General features: G+C 31.9%; 1 protein-coding gene across 1 annotated transcript in view; it reads left to right on the top strand.

Moving 5' to 3' along the window:
• Positions 1-20,809, top strand: part of LOC143074152 (uncharacterized) — a 164,345-nt gene that overhangs the window by 85,700 nt on the left and 57,836 nt on the right. The window contains exons 6-8 of the mRNA XM_076249700.1: positions 144-167; positions 17,762-18,019; positions 19,366-19,623. Of these exons, the coding sequence (XP_076105815.1) occupies positions 144-167; positions 17,762-18,019; positions 19,366-19,623 (540 nt within the window). The remainder of the gene's footprint in view (positions 1-143; positions 168-17,761; positions 18,020-19,365; positions 19,624-20,809) is intronic.

Genomic DNA, 20,809 nt, shown 5'->3' with positions numbered 1-20,809 from the left:
GAATCTGTAAAAAAAAAAAAAAAAAGAAAGTTATTCGTTTTTCTTAAATTAGTTATTTCTTGAACTACAGGTTTGATTTATTTATATCACATATATCAGCATTATCTATAGTACAATCATTTCAAAATAAAATTCAATTTCAGTTGAAATGCCTTTATTAAATGAAGGTAAGTAATGATTTTGTCTAATCGCCATTTTAAAAACGTGTTTTGACTTAAATTATAATTAAACTATATATTACCAGTAATTTTCATAAAACAGTTAATTGTGGTAAGTTGAAATACCAGTGAATTTTTCGTTTGCATTGAAATACAATCCACAAAAAAAAATCTACAGAAAGATAATACTGATCTTTTGAAATCATGCATATACATCTTTGACCCTAATCATATTTTTTGTTGAAACAAAATCTAAAACTGGGCAATAATTTCATCAAACAGAGATGGTCCAGTGCATCTTTTAATATTAGATATTGTTTGTTATGTAATAGTAAAAGATCAATGATAAGTTGATATTGATATTAAAAGACTTCCGAACAAATGAGGTCTTTTAATGTCAATATTAACTAAATCAGTGAACTTTGTGCACGCCGTCTTTACGTCCAGTAGCAAATAGTTCATGCATGTTCATGACTATAACACATAAATTTTAAATACAATAGATAGGTCGTGCAATAGGAGGTCGACAGTGAAGTTGGACGTGAAACTTTAAAATACCATTGGAAAATGAGGGTATATTGAATAAGGACAGAAATTTAGACTTGCAACAACTGGCAACATTCGGACCTCTCAAATAATTGGTACAAGAGTTTTTAACGTTGATCTAAAAATTATACTCTGAAGTCGATCATCGATGTTTACGTGTAGTTTACAATATCATTTCACATCCAGTTTAGGTTAGATGCTTTTAGCTCGCTTTAGTAACTTTGAGAATTATGTGAAACTGTATTGTGTAATAACTAGTTTTTGGTATGATATTCTGCACTACTGATCACTACCGCTCTCCTGGTTGGTCTCGTGTGGGGGTGTTCACCTCGAGAGCGGGAGGGTATTTGTTCGAATCCCGAACGGGTCAATCAAAGACGTTAATTAAAATTTGAATTCTATTTCAACGCTAAACACGTGGCATCATTAAGTAAGAGCACAGATTGGTCGACTCAGAGTCGGAAATTTGTCCGGGTCAGGTGACTTTTCTTCCTGCAAAGAAATATCTTGTGAACTTACACAATAAAAAAAAACTACTTAGCGTGTCAGTCTAGTAAAAAAATGGGGTTAATACTCATATTATATTTACATGTTATCGTCCTGCATATTAATTTTATTTGCCGCTGGTCGTCATCCATTATCATCATTTATTTTACCGTTATATTTTACAGTGAAGTGTTTTTTGTTTTACTGGTTTATATTACAACTTCTTGAATTTTTCACCTGTCAAAATTAAAATAGTGCAGGTGAAATATTGGGTTGTTGGGATATCTTTGACGGTATATAATATTTAATCAAATGTGCCTATTCGGATATATAATATTTGACGGTAAATATTATTGAATTAACTCCGTATAACTATTATTTAGTCATGGGTCTGTTTTGAGCTTATTATTCTGTATACGCATATTTCTATAAAAAAAAGACTGAAATTAATGTTGACTCTAAATATTTTGATTTATCTGTGTCTTTCGGTTGCTGTCGCATTAATGTTTACCTTTATCTCCTTTTATTCAAAACCAAATGATTCACTTAGATATAAGAGATATTGACATGTCTGGACCTCTCCCGTCTCTCTTTTTTCTCCACGGTAGACGAATGACAAAACGTCATGAATTTGCAATCAATAACGGCCACTATAAATAAATGAGATGTGGACTTTTTTTTATAAATAAATTCTTATTGCAGCCAATATCTCCCGGTTCGGGACAGGTTATTATTTCCATAAAATACCGTTTGTTGGTGTAAAAAAAAAGGTGCACTCTGTTTATTGAGTTGATTTTAGTCCTCAATTGACATAACTGGTCCAATTCAATTAGTTATGATATATAATGCTATAAAATATGACTTAATTGTGTAATTAATAAAATCGAATATCATTTAAGAGCAGTTGATAAAAGGGAACATCATCTAATTCATTTTTAAGACTTGATTTTGAAACTTGTGACTATCAAAGTTGCATCTAATGACAAAATATTTGTATTCCTCTGATATGGAATTAAACGCAGTCTTTCAACTCATTTGTAGGATTTAACAATGTCCACTGGACATTATTTCATAGTAGATAGTGTCCATAAACATGAACATTATTTCATCGTAAATAGTGTCCATAAACATGGACATTATTTAATACTATAATTCTGTCCAGGTGGAAATTTTTTAACAGGACATTATGTCCGTCTGGACATGTTTTGATATGATTAAAGTATAAATGATATCCATTGCCTTCATATCACTGGATTTATTTTTATTTATAACTGCGAACTTTAATATGGTGTTACTTTGACATATAGTTGACTCATTGGCACCCATGCAATCTTTATCTTTTTTTATTTTTCAAAATATATATACATGTATAATGATTTAAATAAGTAGCATATTCTGTTCAGTATTATTTTCCTGGAAAAACTAGATTGAATAATAATTATTACGATAAATTGTCCCGTAGGGGTGGACCATTTTTTATAACTAATGCAGTAAAAATGCTGTCCACTAAGAGGACAATATTTCTTGACAATGGATATTACTAAATACCAAAATTATATATTTTCTTAAGCCTTCTTCTCGTAATAGATATAGTAAAGTTCTTCAAATTTGATTCTTCTTTTTGGTCTTCTTCATTGTTAATCGCATCAGCTGGGTATTTCTTAGAACTTAAATATATCTATATTCACTTCCATTCATTGTTTGTTTGTTTACATTTGCATATTAATCATTTTCTACTCAATCGTTCAGATGTTATTAAAGTTCAAGTATAAATAAAACTTTTCAATGAACTTTTGGTACTTTCCCTGGAGGACACTATTTGACATAACTAATATGAAAACTTGTCCTGTGAGTGAACTCTATTTCATATTTTTTGTCTGTCTACTTGAGGGACAATATTAAATGGCAACAGACATTGTTGAATGCCTAAATGCTATGAAAATCTGTCCAGGTGGACACTTTTTCACAGGACACTACTATGTCTCAGATATGTACTTATCAATTGTATGTCAATATGAAATATTTTTTAGGACCCTTGATTCTGACTATAACAGACGCATTTACTGACAACATATTATTTCTAAGATTTTAATAAGTCACTCATAAGTGAAATGTAGGTCAATATAACCTTATTTTTATCAGGACCCCTCGGTTAATCAAGACTCATCTATGAACAAATCTAAGGACCAAAATCTCATGAACAAAATCTCATGAACTATAACTTATTCTTCCACAGATAGGTTTAGAGTCGTAGTGAAATGGTTAGCGCATGAGACTACTAACACACAGGTTCCTGGTTCGATCCCTTTTCCGTGGAGATTATTTCAGGAACGTATTGTTTGGCTCTCTTTTGACACCATTTGCGAAACGATGTTAATCCGTTGGAAGGGGATGATGAATGGCTATCCCGTGTTAAGAGAGAGTCAAATCTTTTGCATGTAATAAAGACATCCTTGTAGATTTCGAAAAAAATAGAACACTCATTCCGCTACAAGGTAGCACTCGCACCCCCAAAGTGGAAAGGGATTTATACAAGTTGCAATATCTTGTTTCCCAATCCACTATAAATAACTGTGTAAACAAGAGAGATGAACTTTACCTTGATGACGGGCAGATGTGACACAATATCCCTTCCCCGACTTCGTTTGACAAAAGATAAAAAATCTTAAAGCAAACACATATCAAATTATTCCTCTAAGTAAAGGTTGCGAAACCCTAGACATAATGTTTTAATTTATATATGCTTTTGGTAAAATTTAAAAATATCAACAAACAGTCATAAAATTAGGAATGTAGTTTTGTATGATATTTAACCATTCAAACAAATGCGAAGGACCAACTTGAACTTACTACCAGATATGAAAAATATTGTTCATTGTTGAATGCCTCATGGTGACTTGAAGATGAAGGACAAAAATTAAAAATCATGTTTGGGTTCTACCATGTCCTGATATTAATATTGTCTCATTTACATTTGATCCATATCCCCTTCATATTTGCATAGGTATACGACAGACTAAACACATGCTTCGTACTACAACTTATTTAGAAAGCTTCAGACAGTGTAGCCAATATTTATCTTCGTAAGAACTGTCTAATATTGACACAATGTTTTCATTTCAATCTGTTTGGTTGCAAAAACATATGCACAGTATTAACAAACACCAAGTGGATATTTGAGAAGTTTTAAAATCACTTTCATTTACTAAAACATGTTACCTATCATGTATAAAAACTCCCGAGATCGTTGTTTTATTATTTTATTATTATGATAAGTTTTCTAAATGATGACAACTGTATATATATATTCATCAAAATAGAATATAAAATGGAAAATAACGCAAACTATTCAATTTCCAATGTTCCGACGACGAGTAAGAACATGGTACATAATTACATTTCCAAAAATAACCTTGTTTTGGAAATCCCTAAATACGGGTTACGCATTATTTGCATAATAAAACAATGAGCATTCATTGTTAAAAATATTTGGCATTTTCTTCTTTTATAAAAAGTAATATTTTGATAAAATTCCAGATTCAATGAAGCAAACAGTGACTTATTAAAAATGAACACTGGAAGTGAGGTTTTACTCAGATTATACAAGAGACTACATTAAATTAAATAATTCTTTTAAAATATCTCGGTGGGTATGGACAATTAAAAATCATGGTGTTATTGGTTGGCAACAAATTTGAGCAAAGGCAACATAAATAAATGACACACTTTTTTAAAATTTAGTAATTCTACCAGATATTAAAATTTGGTCTACATGAAAATTAATAAAAAGCAGACTACATAGAAATAATATACACACAGTATTTAGAAAATGAAGTTTGGTTGCTTTAAGATGATTGGAGAGGGGGTGGCTAAACACCTTTTTTTGCCTGTTAAAAACAAATTATTTTCTGTGAAAGTACTTTATCAAATATTGCTGAATTATAAATAGAACATAAAAAGGTTGATATGATAAGATTCTAATACAAACCTATTGTGATAATGTATTTACAGATTTTAGAACAGTCCTATTAAAAAGGGAGATAACTTATCATATGGAGGTTAAATAGAACAAAAACACAATTTTCAGAAATAAAGTAACCCGCTTTGTTTCAAAATATTTTGAAAAGAATTCATGAATAGTTAGTTTTTCCTTGCTAAAATTTATAGCCAACTTGTTTTTACTAAAGCAGAAAAAGCTGTTTCTATAAAAAAAATAACATTAATTAACAACTACATGTCTATCTGATATCACTCGCCCCTCTTCTACAGAAAGTATGATTTTTTTAACATGAAAAACATAAGTGACCCCAAAACTTTATTATCAGTTTTTTGTATTTCTCTTAATGAAGCATTGGCCCATTTGATGGATTTATTAATTGTCCTGGAAATGTTAGTGTTGCATGTCTTCGGGCAGCATCAATTTTAAAAACACTAAGTCCTGGTACCAGTTTCATTAATCTTTCCTTTGTATGTTTATTTGCAAATAGGGATAAAATTTGCATCTGACTTAATCTGTTGTTCTGCTGTTGATAGGATGCAATCAACGCCTCAGTCATTATGTCAGGTTTGTCTTCTTTTAATGATATCCACTTCTTGCACACATCCGTCAAAAGATTTTTTCCTGACCTGGTGCAACATACTGTGCAATCAGCTGGATAGCGTCTGTAATAATTTTGGTATAATATGAGGATGAACTTTTTGAGAGGCTAGTCCATGGCAACAGTAGCTGTGAATTTAGTGCTGGAAAATTTCTGGAAAGCATTTTCATTGCAGCATTGAAAATCTCTCTTGGAGCCATGTTTTCTTCTTCCCAATCAGAGGTTCTGGTCTGGGAAAATGTCTGAGTGGACTGTGATGATAGTGGGAAGTCACATTCTGAATCTGTAAAAAAAACCAAATTGTAATGTTTTTTTAGAATTTTGGTACACTTTGAAATCTAACAAAGTTTAATTTTGGACCCCAATTTGGACCAACTTGAAACTTGGGCCCATTATCAAAAATTCAAATACATGTATAGTTTAAGCATATCAAAGAACCCCATATATTCAATTTTTGTTAAAATCATATTAAGTTAATTTTCGGACCCTTTGGACCATAATGTAGACCAATTTGAAAACGAGACCCAAAATTAAAAATCTAAATACACAGTTAGGTTCGGCATATCAAAGAACCCAAATAATTCAGTTTTTGATGAATTCAAACAAAATTTAATTTTGGACCCTTTTGACCTCAATGTGGACCAATTTGATAAAGGGCCAAAAATCAAAAATCTAAATGCATGGTTCGATTCTGCATATTAAAGAATTCAAGAATAAAACCCCATTGAAATTGGTCAAGAAGTAAGCAATTTATACGAAGTATTATAAAAGTATTGTTTTTCAACTTTTTGGCCCCTTTTTAGCCCCTATTTCCTAAACAGTTTGGACCATAATCCAGAAAATCAATCCCAACCTTCCTTTTTTTGCTATGGAACCTTGTGGTATAATTTCTAAAAGATCCATTCACTTACACAAAAGTTGTTGTCTGGATACTAGAAAAATGATTATTTGGACCCCTTTTAGCCCCTTAATTCCTAAATTGTTGGAACCATATGTAACCCCCAATATCAATCCCAACCTTCCTTTTTTGGTTTAAAACTTTGTGTTTAGATTTTATAGATATCCATTCACTAAAACTAAGGTTATTTCCCAGAAACTAAGTGTCTTCAGACTTCTATGACGACGGCAACGTGATACCAATAAAGGAATTAAAATTTTGTTAACTGTGCATTTGCATTCAGGTATCGCAGATCAAATTTATTCGTTCATAGTGTGTTAATTTACGTTTTTTGATTGAGTTAAGCCTTCCAATTGATATTTTATCGTGTGGTTTTCTATGTTGTGATGTTATGGTATTGTGTCATAAAAAGGGAGAAGGTTTGGTACCATTAAAACGTTTAATCCTGCTGCAAATGTTTGCACCTGTCCTAAGTCAGGAATCTGATGTACAGTACCGGTAGTTGTCGTTTATTTGTGTAATTTTTACATGTTTCTCGTTTCTCGTTTTTTATATAGATTAGACCGTTGGTTTTCCCGTTTGAATGGTTTTACACTAGTAATTTTGGGGCCCTTTATAGCTTTTTGTTTAGTGTTAGCCAAGGCTCCGTGTTGAAGGCCGTACATTGACCTATAATGGTTTAGTTTTATAAATTGATATTTGAATGGAGAGTTGTCTCATTCATGATTGGCACTCACACCACATCTTCCTATATCTATATAAATTAGAAAGATCATATAATAGGGAACATGTATACTAATTTTCAAGATTTTTATACTTCAACTTCATCAAAAACTTTAAACTTAGCAGGACAGACAGAATACGAACAACGGAAGCATAGACTGAAAAACATAATGAATATAGGTGGTAAAAAAGATTAATAGTTATATTATTAATTAATGTATAGGGCAGACACTTGTTATATGCCATAAACATATGAGATCTATTTGCTTTGATAAACTTATTGAAATGGGATATAGAGATAGAGGATGTTTTTTTATAACTGAACTGAAGAAAGTACATGTATAAAAAAATAATGATGTAAAGGGCAGACACTTGTTATATGCCATAAACATATGAGATCTGATTGCTTTGATAAATTATTGAAATGGGATATAGAGATAGAGGATGGTTTTTTTATAACTGAACTGAAGAAAGTACATGTATATTCTGACCGGAGAGAAGGAAATCATAGATTTTTCGTTGAAGGATTCTTGCCCTAAAATGAGAGTTTCAATGTTACCCCCATTGCACATTGTCCCAGGTCGATAACTAAAAAATATTGTTTTTCTGTTAATATTTTATAAATTGATATCTTAGCAAAATGGAGGCTAATAAATAGGAGCAAAACCAATGCTTTTTTCCAAAATAGCAAAATAACAGAGTATCAATGTATCCTGCTTGCACTTTAAAGAATCCATTGTCCATCATCATGATCATTATAGAACTTGTCTGAGATATTGCTGATATTAATTAGTACCTAACTCACTCCAAGAAAACTCAAGTTAACATGGTTATGGTTCATTATTTGTTGAAATTTTACTAATAATCCGTTTATCTGGGAGTTTTTTTTTGTACATTGTTGGTTCATGTCTGTCATATTTGTTGTTCGTTAATTGATATGTTGTAAATATGGGCCATTTGTTTTCATTCTTTTTTACTGTTTAAAATTTTACAGCCGACTATACTACTTAAATGTTGTGGATAATTGTCTCTTTGGCAATCAAACCACATATCCTCATTCTTTTTATATATACATATTTCTTATATACATATATAGATATTTGTATATATATGAAATAAGTAAATAAGGCAATCAGTTTTCTCGTTAGCCGACTATGCAGTATGGGCTTTGCTCATTGTTGAAGGCTGTATGGTGACCTATAGTTGTTAATTTCTGTGTCATTTTCGTCTCTTGTGGACAGTTGTCTCATTGGCTATCATACCACATCTTCTTTTTTATATGTATACACCCAAAGGCTTTTATCAATGTTGATTTTTCAATCCAGGATAGGAACTGTAAATACACCACGACCCCAAAAAATTGTCTCAGAATATCTCCCAAATATTTTTTTTATGCATGACATTTAATTTTTTGTAAGAATTTTATTAAATTGAGTATTTCGCATGAAATCCATTTACAATTAAATGTATAACCACCCCTCCGCCTTTTCCATACAAAGTTTTATCTAAATAAATTTTATCACACTTTTAAATCATACTAGAAATTTGTACCTGAACCAACTGGCAGAGGTTTTCTCTTTGTCATCCGTAGCTCTTGGCATACTGATGCTGGTATGCCTCTGCTTGGTTTTCCAACACTCTTGTCTGGATGTGTAGGTGACTGGCACTTTCTTGTTTGACGCCTCCACTATATTCCAAAACCATCCCTGTGTTTCGGGCATATGCAAATGTCACATGATGAACAGTCTATTGAAAATATCCCACTTCTGTACAGTATTAAAACCCCTTCTGGTAGTTCATAGTCCGTGGAGTTACACCCAAGACTACGTAAATGGGTACTTGTGGGTTTGTCACATAAATTTTGGTTATAGGGATACACAGGACATTTGAAGCATAATGTAATGATTGTCCACATTCAGATTTATAAGCAAATGTACATTTCATTTCATTCTTTTTCTCATACTGCATAGTTATGCATTAATTACATAATTACAGATTGTCCATGTAATAATACAGAAGATGTGGTTCCATTTTGTCTCCAATGTTAACATTAAAGAGTACAATCAGGGGAGGTAAATCAATATTTTACTGGGGCACCATGAAGGTTTTGTCTTAATTTTTCTGTACAGACAGAAATTTAAGATTAAATTTAAAATTATTAAATCAAATATATCTACCAAATAAATATTTGAAATAAGAACTGTTATGTCCTGATGAATACTATAGGATATGAATATTGGATTAAGATAGGAAAAATATTTTGATAATCAAATTTATCTAAAACCCTTGAATTTCTCAATTTTGATGTTAAAAAAATAATATTGTGTTTACAATATTTCTCTTTAATTATTTTCTATATATACCAGTAACTTTTAGATAAATTGAGGAGTTTGTTTACAAGTAAATAGTATATTCTGCCTGAAATTCTTCTTTTTTTTCGTTAAAATTTTAGATTTTTTGACATGCTCAAAATGTCATTAAAACTTATTTGCAAAGCAAAACCTTACAGATTCTGAATATATCAACCGTATGAAACATAAAAAGCACAACAGAAACAAAATTCAGGTGTTATCTTGCAAATTATTAACTTTTGAAAACAGTAAGCAGCATCAACCTCTCTGTACCAACCTTTTTTCAAAAGTTGGCATGATGCCAATTCATAACATTTGACGGTAAAAACTGTTTTATGCAGTTTAAAGCATGTTTAACTTGCATTCTGTCAAAAAAATTACTACATTTGCTATAAAAATGACAAAAAAAACGATTACAAAGATGGCCATTTTTTTATAAGAAAATGCTTGTGCCAATGCTGGGATGTGTTCTAAAAATAGAATTGCTTATTTCTAAAAATAGAATCAAATATTTGCGCTTTTGATGGTGTACACAGAGTCCCTACATGGTAGCCTTCCAGATACACGTCACATAACATTATATTTCGAAACTAGCTTCCGAACGATTTTTGGCATATTGCATTGTTTTCTCATAGACAAGCTCTTAAACATATATATCGGTCAGATTAACACAGTATGTGTGTGTTTGAATGAACGACATAGAAGTACTTGACGACAGGCTTAATGTGGTTTCTGAAATGCATTACTTTAGAACACTTATTTTTTTTTGTGCGTGTAATCTGAGGTAACATTGTATTAGTCTACAACCTCTGAAATGTTTTAGTCTGCTCTTCCACGAAATATTTTATAAGAATGATTTTAAATTTCAACTGAAACCGATAAGACAATAGTTTTAAGTTGACTAAACATAAACAAAACATCAATGATCAGTAGATTCATTGGTGTTTTGAATTTCAACCGGCATATCAGAATTGTAACGATGCTATTAAATAAATTTATCGATTTACAAGATCTAAATAAGCGTCGCGTCATTCCAACAATGGTTTAATTTTTATGTTTTTAAAACGTAGCCGGCGTAATGGAGATATAATTTTGGCGACAAATGAATCTGACTGCTAATAAATTGTTCTGCTATGTAGTCAGATTGTTGTCTCTTTGACACATTCCCACTAACCATCCTCATTTTTTTTGAATTTATTAAGCAATTTCAGATAGCAAAAGGATATATTGCAAACAAACTTTGATTACAACAAGAACAGGTAATATTGCAACAACTTGTATTGGTCATAAGTAATATCATTGTGTAGTTTTCTGTGCATGTTACTAGCTGTCTAATATGCGCTTATAGACATAAAATATTGGGGTTTCGTTTTTGGTATTATAGGTGCTAACAAATTAATTGTGCCCAGTCTTGGAGAACATTTAAGCTTTACAACTAAATTGAATATAATTAATTTTTGATCAATTGAAGCTGAATGACTGGTTTTAATTATAGCGTATGGCGTATTAAATTATAATCCTGGTACCTATTTAATTATAGAACACTTTTGAACTTTTTGAACAATATAAATTGTGTAAAACAAGGTTGTATTTTGATACTTTCGCAGTTCGGAGAACCAGTGCTAATAAATGCAATAAAAGGTGTGGATATTTCGTTATTCCAAATATCCATTAAAAATGATATGTATAGCCAGATGTTTTTTTGTTCTGTTAAATTGTTCCTTTTAAAATTGTTACACGATGATGACTGATGTATTTACATTTTAAATATTTTATTTATTATGCCTGTTTAGTTCAAGCATCATTGTAAATATAACGGAATTTGATAAGACTGTCATCGAACGGAGAGGTTGATCGCTATAAAACCAGATTTAATCCACCATTTTCTAGATTTTAAATGCCTGTACCACGTCAGTAATATGACAGTTCTTGTCCTTTCGTTTTTGATGTTTGTTGTCATTTGATTTTGCCATGTGATTATGGACTTTCCGATTATATTTTCCTCTGAGTTCAGATTTTTTGTGATTTTACTTTTTTCCAAGACACAAGGAGCTGTTGTCTTGATATGCAATGTACCAACCAAACTAATGTGTTAATTAATATCCATTCAAATAATTTAAGCGACATCGTAGTAACCGGTGTAGTATTTAAATTCTGATTTCAATATGTAATCTTCTCTTTATCAACATTTCCCCAAAAAATAGACTGTAAGTAGGTAACAAAAGAAATTAGGGATCATATATGTATTCTTTCGAGAAGCTCCCAGCATGCTCGGAGTTTTTTAAGTAGGCTTTTCTCAGCAATTTATGTGATAATAATGATCATAATCCATTAAGATGTCAATCAAATCTACACCTTTTCTATAATAAGGCAAATAAAGCGTTATAGAGGACGCTCAATAAACATCTGGTCTATTCAATTACATTTTTCATGAAATTTTACAAAACTATAAAATAGATTAGACAGTACTGTGTAATGGTAAGGAAAAATCTCAAGTCCCATCAAAAAGTTAAAGTCATTTAAACATGTTCTGATTATATTTAAAAATCATTCCTTTTTTTAAAATAAAAGAATTCACAAGTTTCTTGATTAATAATTAGCATTGCGTGGGGTAAAGTAAAACTTATTTTTTTAATAGCTTCAGCATTAAATAAACAATATAAAAAAAGGAACATGTCATACAGTTAATTGTTACTTTAATATTCAATTTTTGCACTTTTATATACAGAATTCAAAGAACAATGTATGCTTAAAATCAAGAAATGATGGCGAGGTTTTTATTATTTTGAAAAGTGCAACAGATTTCTAATCTTTGTGTGTTACAATGTAGTTTTTTTTTTGTTGCATTTTAGTGATTCTGCTGTTTCGTTGCTTCCTCTTAAAATTGATTTGTTTCCTCGGTTTTAGTTTGTAACCCGGATTTGTTTTCTCTCAATCGATTTATGACTTTCAAATAGCGGTATACTACTGCTGTTTTTATTCATGCTTACAACTGGTTGGATAATAAAAGTGTTTACTTTCGATGCAAAGACCCTATCAATATTAATACCAATATATGCCATCATGAATGACCTGACAACAATATTGTAGCTTTATCCCATCTAATCTTGATAAGTCTGTTTAAAGGTTTGGGTATTTTTTTAGTGGAAAGGCGACAATTGTATTCTTTGTAAATAACATTACTCTAACAGATGAGAAATGAAATACCTAAACGTATAAGATGTTTCCATGTTGACTGGTACCGATAAAACAAATAGTAAATGTTTGACTAGTTCGTGATATCGAAAACCCTAGTGTGCTATTTTTTCAGTGAAACCGAGATATCTTCCCAGCAGACACAACAACGTTGAATCAACATTGAATAAACGTCAGATTTCAACGTTGAATCAAGATTGAAAAGTAGTGTTGGATTGAAAATTAATTTCAACGTTGAAAATAGGTTGAATTTTGGTTTACATTTGGTCGAAGTTTGTTGAAAACAAGTCGATTGCTGGTTGAATTGTGGTTGTTGTATGTTGAAATCAGGTCGAATGTTGGTTGTTCTGTGGTCAGTGTATGTTGAAATCAGGTCGAATGTTGGTTGAAGTGTTTTTAGTGTATGTTGAAATCAGGTCGAATGCTAGTTGTTCTGTGGTCAGTGTATGTTGAAATCAAGTCGAATGTTGGTTGTTCTGTGGTCAGTGTATGCTGACATCAGGTCGAATGTTTGTTGACCTGTGATCAGTGTATGTTAAAAATAGGTGGGATGTGTGTCCAGGTAAACTTTTAATGAGGTAAATGGGGAGAATAGGATGTTGAACAATGGTTGAATTGAGCTTTTTTAACAGCTGAAATTATTACCCTTTATTATGTCCATCAATGCCATTTTATGTGTAATAAACTAGATGTTGGGGGTTGGTGTACATGTAGTTTGTAGTTCCGTGGGTATACATTTTGTGCCTTCACTTTTCTTAATAGACATGATCTTGCTTTACTTATAACTATTAAACATGTTTGTGACATAACACAGTAGTTATATAACAAGTTACCCACATATGCCTCTCACAATGTCAAACAAACACAATTAATCTGATTACTTAATTTTATTTTTTTTTTAATAGTCCATCTGCTAGACATCTTGTACTTTTGTTCCATATTGTGGTCTCTATGTTTTACATTCGAAACTTGTTACTACAGCATCTACAATAAAAAAAACATATTGTACTATCTTTTACATAACTTGGTTAATTTCATTATGCAGGCCAAATAAAGAACATTAGTGTCATATGAATAATATAGTTATGTTTTTTAAATATTTATCAATAGCTATCATGACAGTTTTTTTTAAACTTGAGTTCAGATAGTAAATAATAAATCATTTTAATAAAAAAAAACTAAAGATTTTAGTAGACAAAGATGCAGGGCCAATTTAAAAGAAATTGTGACAAAATCTCACACACTTTTATGGGAAAAAAACAATGGTATAATTTCAATACTCACCTCTTATTAATTTAATCGATCAAGCTTGGACACCATAGGCATATTTATTCTTTTTACCCGAGATGTATTTTACAGACATGGATTTTTTGGTAAGACATCATCAACAAAAAAAATATGTTTATTGAATTGCAGCATTTTCAAATTATCAATTGCCTCCTGAACTAATAAATAAACACGCTTACAAAATTTGGACATCCAAAACCTTTCATTGAGGACTTTCTGATTTGAATTTTCCTCGGAGATAACTATAACTTATTGTTGTGATCTTACATTTTTTCAATAATTGGTTCAAAAACTTTAAGTCCAATAATTATTATTGTAGCATTACGGGAAGTTTGTCCAGTCGATAATCCAACATGATTCTGGAATCAGTGGCAGATCCTGAAATTTTCATAAGGGGTCCACTGACTGCATAAAAGAGGGGGTCTCAAGTCATGCTTCAGTGATTCATTATATAATCAACCAATTTTTCCCTCTCAAGGGGGACCACAAGCATTGAGATTTTGACAGTCACTCATCTTGAGATACAATACTGCACCATAATCACCGAGATCTTGACAGTCACTCATCTTGAGAGACAATACTGCACCACAAGCTCCGAGATTTTGACAGTCACTCATCTTGAAATACAATACTGTATCACAATCACCGGGATCTTGACAGTCACTCATCTTGAGAGACAATACTGCACCACAAGCTCCGAGATCTTGACAGTCACTCATCTTAAGAGACAATACTGCACCACAAGCAACGAGATCTTGACAGTAACTCATCTTGAGATACAATACTGCACCACAAGCACCGAAATCTTGACAGTAACTCATCTTGAGAAACAATAATGCACCACAAGCACCAAGATCTTGACAGTCACTCATCTTGAGAAACAATATTGCAACACAAGCACCAAGATCTTAACAGTCATTCGTCTTGAGGAACAATAATGCACCACAAGCACCGAGATCTTGACAGTCACTCATATCAATATAAGATAGTGGGCCGCAAGCACCACGATCTTAACCCACACTCCTCCTAAGATACAATTATGTCCATATATATAATTTTAGTGCTTTCGATGGTCGTCTTAAGATGCTTTACTTTAATATAATTCAAAATAAATATTATTCACGTATAATCAACTATATCATTATATGTCATTTTACATCTAAATTTTTCATGATCTTTCATCAATAGATATTTTAGGCATGGTTGCTAAACTTTGAACCTGTGTTTACATTTTTCTTGAAACTGCAATATATTCCAGTCTTTCGTGATACGTCTTATTTAATTTTCATTTACATGCATATGAATTAAGTTTAGACATTAATTAAAACATAAAAGAATATTTTTTTTTATTTCCTTGACTTTTTTTGTTCTGTTATAATTAAATACGGTCAATTGATAAAGCATCTATTTAGACGTTATCATATAGACCACATTGAAATTAGACAGATCAGTGTGCATTATTTTGTTATGGTCACACATGTTTCTTATCTGCCGTATTGCTTCATTGATAAATCCTCGGAATACATGCTGTGAGTGACATCTATTCTGACCAAGAGAAAAGAATGTGTTTTTTTTTAATGTGTTGCAAGGTCAAGAATGCCATGTGTTGTAAATCCTTGACTTTTAATTATATCAACATATAAAACATGTAAAAGAACTAGTATGAGATCGCATAGGTGAACTTCAATAATTATATATTATTATTTGCCAGACGAATATTTTTTTTTCAATTTCAACCGATGTTCCATGATATATTATGACTCCTCTCTCCCAGTATCTGCAATGATAGAATTCCATACGCTTTTGCTTTAAATTACCAAATCAATGATCATAAAACACTCTCCCTTTTCAAGTCTTAACATAATAAGTTGCCGCACCCAATCAATGTACAAATATATCTTAAGGTCAACCTTGCTGTTCCCCGAGACTACAAACACATGTGTGTATAATTATAAATTATATCTGATCTGCTTAAATCACTATACTCATATAATTACGATAAACGCTACACTATTGTATATATTTTATATATATTTCATTTCGTTTGAAATTGGGGTTTTCCCGTTAGGTATTTGTAGTTATCATACATGTATATAGATGGGAACTAGTGTAACTAGTTTTAGAACTAGTTCTGCAAGAGTATGTACTATTTATAAAGTCTGATGTTACGTGTACAAGGCACGAGAAAAGTTTTGGCGGTTTCTACGGGTGGGGTACTATATAAAGTTTGGCATTTAAATGTATTAGTATCGAAGGTGCTCGCAGTTAGGTCGTAAAGTACGAAGTTAGTCACATTAATGGCTGCTATGTTTATTACATGTATTTATATTATGTTGTTTGTATCGAAGAAACTTGTATTATAGAGTGGAATAAAATTTGTATCGCAAGAGAAGATAATAATGTTACTGCGAGCAACTAACTCTATTTCTGTGTTTGTTTTGTTTAAAGCCTATTGAATTTAGAGTAGAAATACTTTAAATTCGGACGAGCAGGGCGAGGGAGAATTTAACTTAAATTATCATATAACTATCATTAGATTAAACAATAAATGAAAATTATACTTAGTTTACACTGCTGAGAGCAACTCTTAACTTACTGTGTCTCTGAGTGAGATGTGTTAATCAAATTGGCGCAAATAAATTCGAAATGTCGGTCTTCTACGCATGTGCCAATCACAAAAAGATATCCGTTTCGAGTAATTATAATGTAATAATTTTATCGCAATTTAAAGATTACTTTATATATGAAACAGTTATCATTGAATTTATTTAAAAACATATCATTAAACCAATAAAAAAAGTCATCATTTCAGCAAAAAGGAAAATACACAAAATTTGGTTCAATCTCATCTTGATTGAAATTTTGGTCGACACTTAAAGTCATCAACCTTAACTAAACCGTTGATCAACGTTATATTTTCAATCTCAAAGACTGTTGTACCCCTATTTTTGACATTTTTACTCTTTGAGTATGTTTGTTTTGTTCATGCATCGTTGACAATGTAATGGAATTTGATGCGACTGTCATACAAGTGAGAGGTTTAGCTAGCTATAAAACCAGGTTCAATCCACCATTTTCTACATTAGAAAATGCCTGTACCAAGTCAGGAATATGACAGTTGTTATCCATTCGTTTGATGTGTTTGGACTTTTGATTTTGCCTTTTGATTTTTGATTTTCCTTTTTGAATTTTCCTCGGAATTCAGTATTTTTGTGTTTTTACTTTCAACCAATTAAAGCATTGAAAGCATCAACTCAAATTCAATGTTGATTCAACGTTGGCAGTTCAACGTTGAAAATTTAACCACAAATCAACGTTGATTCAACAACGTGATTTAAACGTTGATAAAATTGACGTTGATACAACGTTGTTTTTACGTTGATTAACGCTACAACCAAATTTTAACATATTTTCAACGTTGGTTCAACGTTGTGTGCCTGCTGGGTTACGTTAGCAATCAAATACGCTGTTACTTACATGAAACAGTTGTCTTTTTTATAAGATAATTTATCTTAACAGATTGTTTTCTGGAAGAACCTTCCAGTGTTGAGAACATCGAAGGAGAAGATGCAATATTAACCTGCAAAGTAAAACCTACAAGTCTACTTGTGGAATGGTTTAAAGAAGGCAATCCTGTAAAACTAGACGAAAATTGTACAAAGTCGAATGACGGAACAAAAAACAATCTTATAATAAAGAACGTCAAAGCATACAACAGTGGAGAATATTGTGTGAAAGTTGGAAATTTTTTCAGAAAACTACAGCTGACAATTAAAGGTGATTAAGAATCGTAATATAAATAAGATGTTGTTCTACTGTTATCAAAGGTACCCGGATTATAATTAAATACGCAAGACGCGCGTTTCGTCAACATAAAACTCATCAGTGATGCTCAGATCAATAGTTATGAAGCCAAACAAGTAGAAAGATACCAGAGGGACAGTCAACCGTCATCTTGCTCACGTTTTTACAAACCCGGTAAATAGTCTTATTCGGTAGTTTACATTCGTGATGAAAAGGGAAGTAGACGATAGGTACGACATTAGGAACATATCCTATATCGTCTGTGAAAACTGTTATTTCATAAAGGTAAACCAACTCGAGATGGCGTCCATAAAATTTACGAAGTGGTCATTTCAACTTCACCATTGGGAGCTCGTTGTTCGCCTGAGCAACTTTTTCAGAGCGTGAAAATCCTGCACCAGCAGGAATATTAAAGCAAGCTCCTACACTTTACTGGGTACTAGTTCAGTGACAAAGGTTGTGATACTAAACTACAAATCATTTGGATAAACTCAAATAAGAAATCATACAAGACTAACAAAGAATAAAGGCTCATGACGTAGGACAGGCGCACAAAAAAAGGCGGATTTAACTTTTTTTTAAGATCTCAACTCTCCCTTATTACTCTTGCCAACCTTAAATAAACAAACGCAAAGCAATAGATATATAGAAACTCATAATAAGCAGTTCGTTTCGGATGTCAGAATAGGTAGCAAAACAAACTCCGTAAATGACAATAATACATATTTTAACAAAAGACTATTAGCAGTTACTGACATGCAAGCTCCAGAGCTCAATTAAACGTAGTGAACTTAAACACATGACAAGCATGCCCAATTCCTTTAGTAAGGGGTTTAGTTTCATACAATCATAAAATATATGAGAAAAACATAACCCGTACTGTGCGTATAATTGGTTTGAGAACAACATGTTTTTATTTTCGATGCAAAGAACATATGAGTGAATCAATATTAAAACCAAAATATGCCATCTTAATTGATACCAATAATAACTTTATTGTATCCCATCTTAAAAGTCTGTTGAAAGGTTTGGTTAGCTTTTAAGTTAAATGACGACATTTGTTGTCAATAATATTACTCTTAAAGATGAGAACTAGAATACCTGAACGTATAAGATGTCTTTATATCGATTTAAAAATGATGTCCTTGTACCGTTCATAAAATTTCGTAAATATTTTGACTAGTCTGTGATTCGAAACCCTAGTGTAATAAGTGTTCAGTGAAACCGAGATTGCTTTCGTTAAAATCAAATAATTTGTGACGTACTTAATCAAATCATCATACAAGTGGGCTATTTATTATGATAATTTATCGAAACAGATTGTTTTCTGGAAAACCCTTCCAGTGTTGAGTACATAGAAGGAGAAGATGCAAAATTAACCTGTAAAGTTAGCCATACAAGTCTACCTGTGGAATGGCTGAAAGAAGGCAATGCTGTTAAACTAGACGAAAATTGTGCAAAGTCTAATGAAGGCACAACACACATCCTTATAATAAAGAACGTTAAATCAGATAACAGTGGAGAATATTGTGTGAAAGTCGGAAATTTTTCCAGAACACTTCACCTGAAAATTAAAGGTATTTGATGTGGATAAGAAATTTAATATTAAATAAAATGTCATCGTCATTATACATCACCTTCTCTGCATGATGTATCTATTAATGACTTGCTGCCATTTATACAAAAGCCGTTAGGTATTCATCACATTCGCACGAAACTTTAATTATTCATTACCCCTTTCAAAACGTCATTCTCTGTTCAATTTAAGTTTGGAATCCACTGTTACAAACCCTCATTCAAACGAATACAAAATTACAGCTATAATTTCGGATATTGCAAGTCACAGACTTTTCAAGCCAGTCCGCATTGGCAAAGATGAAAAAGAGAAAAGATCTTTCCTTAATCTTTCCTTTGCCAACAAAGGTATCGATGGCGTCAACTTAGGCAATATCCTTCATCATAAATTAGTTCAATCGAAAATACCTCCTTATTTCAAAGACCAGTATGTACCAATCATTTCTTATACCTATACCAAACCTATTGCAACTAGAATTTTCAATTACAAACACGTTTTGCAGGATCTCGATATTGACGACTTCAAGTCTAACCTCCTGATTGCACTTGTGCTAGTTCGCAATTCACATATAATCCGGCTGGCCAGTGATTATTACCGGTGACCTCAACATTGTTAATAACACTTCTTTTCGAAATGTGTTATCGAAAGGTTAGATAGGTTACCTAAATTCATCAATTTGAAATACAACTTTAAAATTTTGATGGATTCAGTTGAGGATTATGCCAGGCAATGGGCTAAGCGCGAGAAGGAAGACGTAGACACTCTTTCCGAATGGATTAAGGCAGTGAGGTCGTTGATACAAATCAGAATTAAGAAACTGAATGGGTCCATCAATGCCCATGCCCAAATGTTGCAAAACACCTATCCTACCTCCATGACAAATATGTTGTTATCCCCGCAGATAAAGCCCCAAACAACATCGTGTTTGTATGTAAAACTCATTACATTAACTGCTTGATAAACGAATTAGGTATTGACAATTCACTTGGAAACTCAACATATACCCACACGACACTTACCAAAGAGGAAATCCTGGATAATCATAGGTCTGTTCTGTGTTCCTTTGGAATTTCAACCAAATATGAAGAACGGGATCTGCCATCACTGTATTGGATACCTAAACTACATAAGTGTCCTTACAAACAGCTGGGTCTTCCAAGTGCTCCACGAAACCTCTTTCTAAATTA

Source organism: Mytilus galloprovincialis, chromosome 5 (assembly GCF_965363235.1).
Source record: "Mytilus galloprovincialis chromosome 5, xbMytGall1.hap1.1, whole genome shotgun sequence".
NCBI lineage: Eukaryota > Metazoa > Mollusca > Bivalvia > Mytilida > Mytilidae > Mytilus > Mytilus galloprovincialis.
This window is presented reverse-complemented; position numbering and strand designations above follow the sequence as displayed.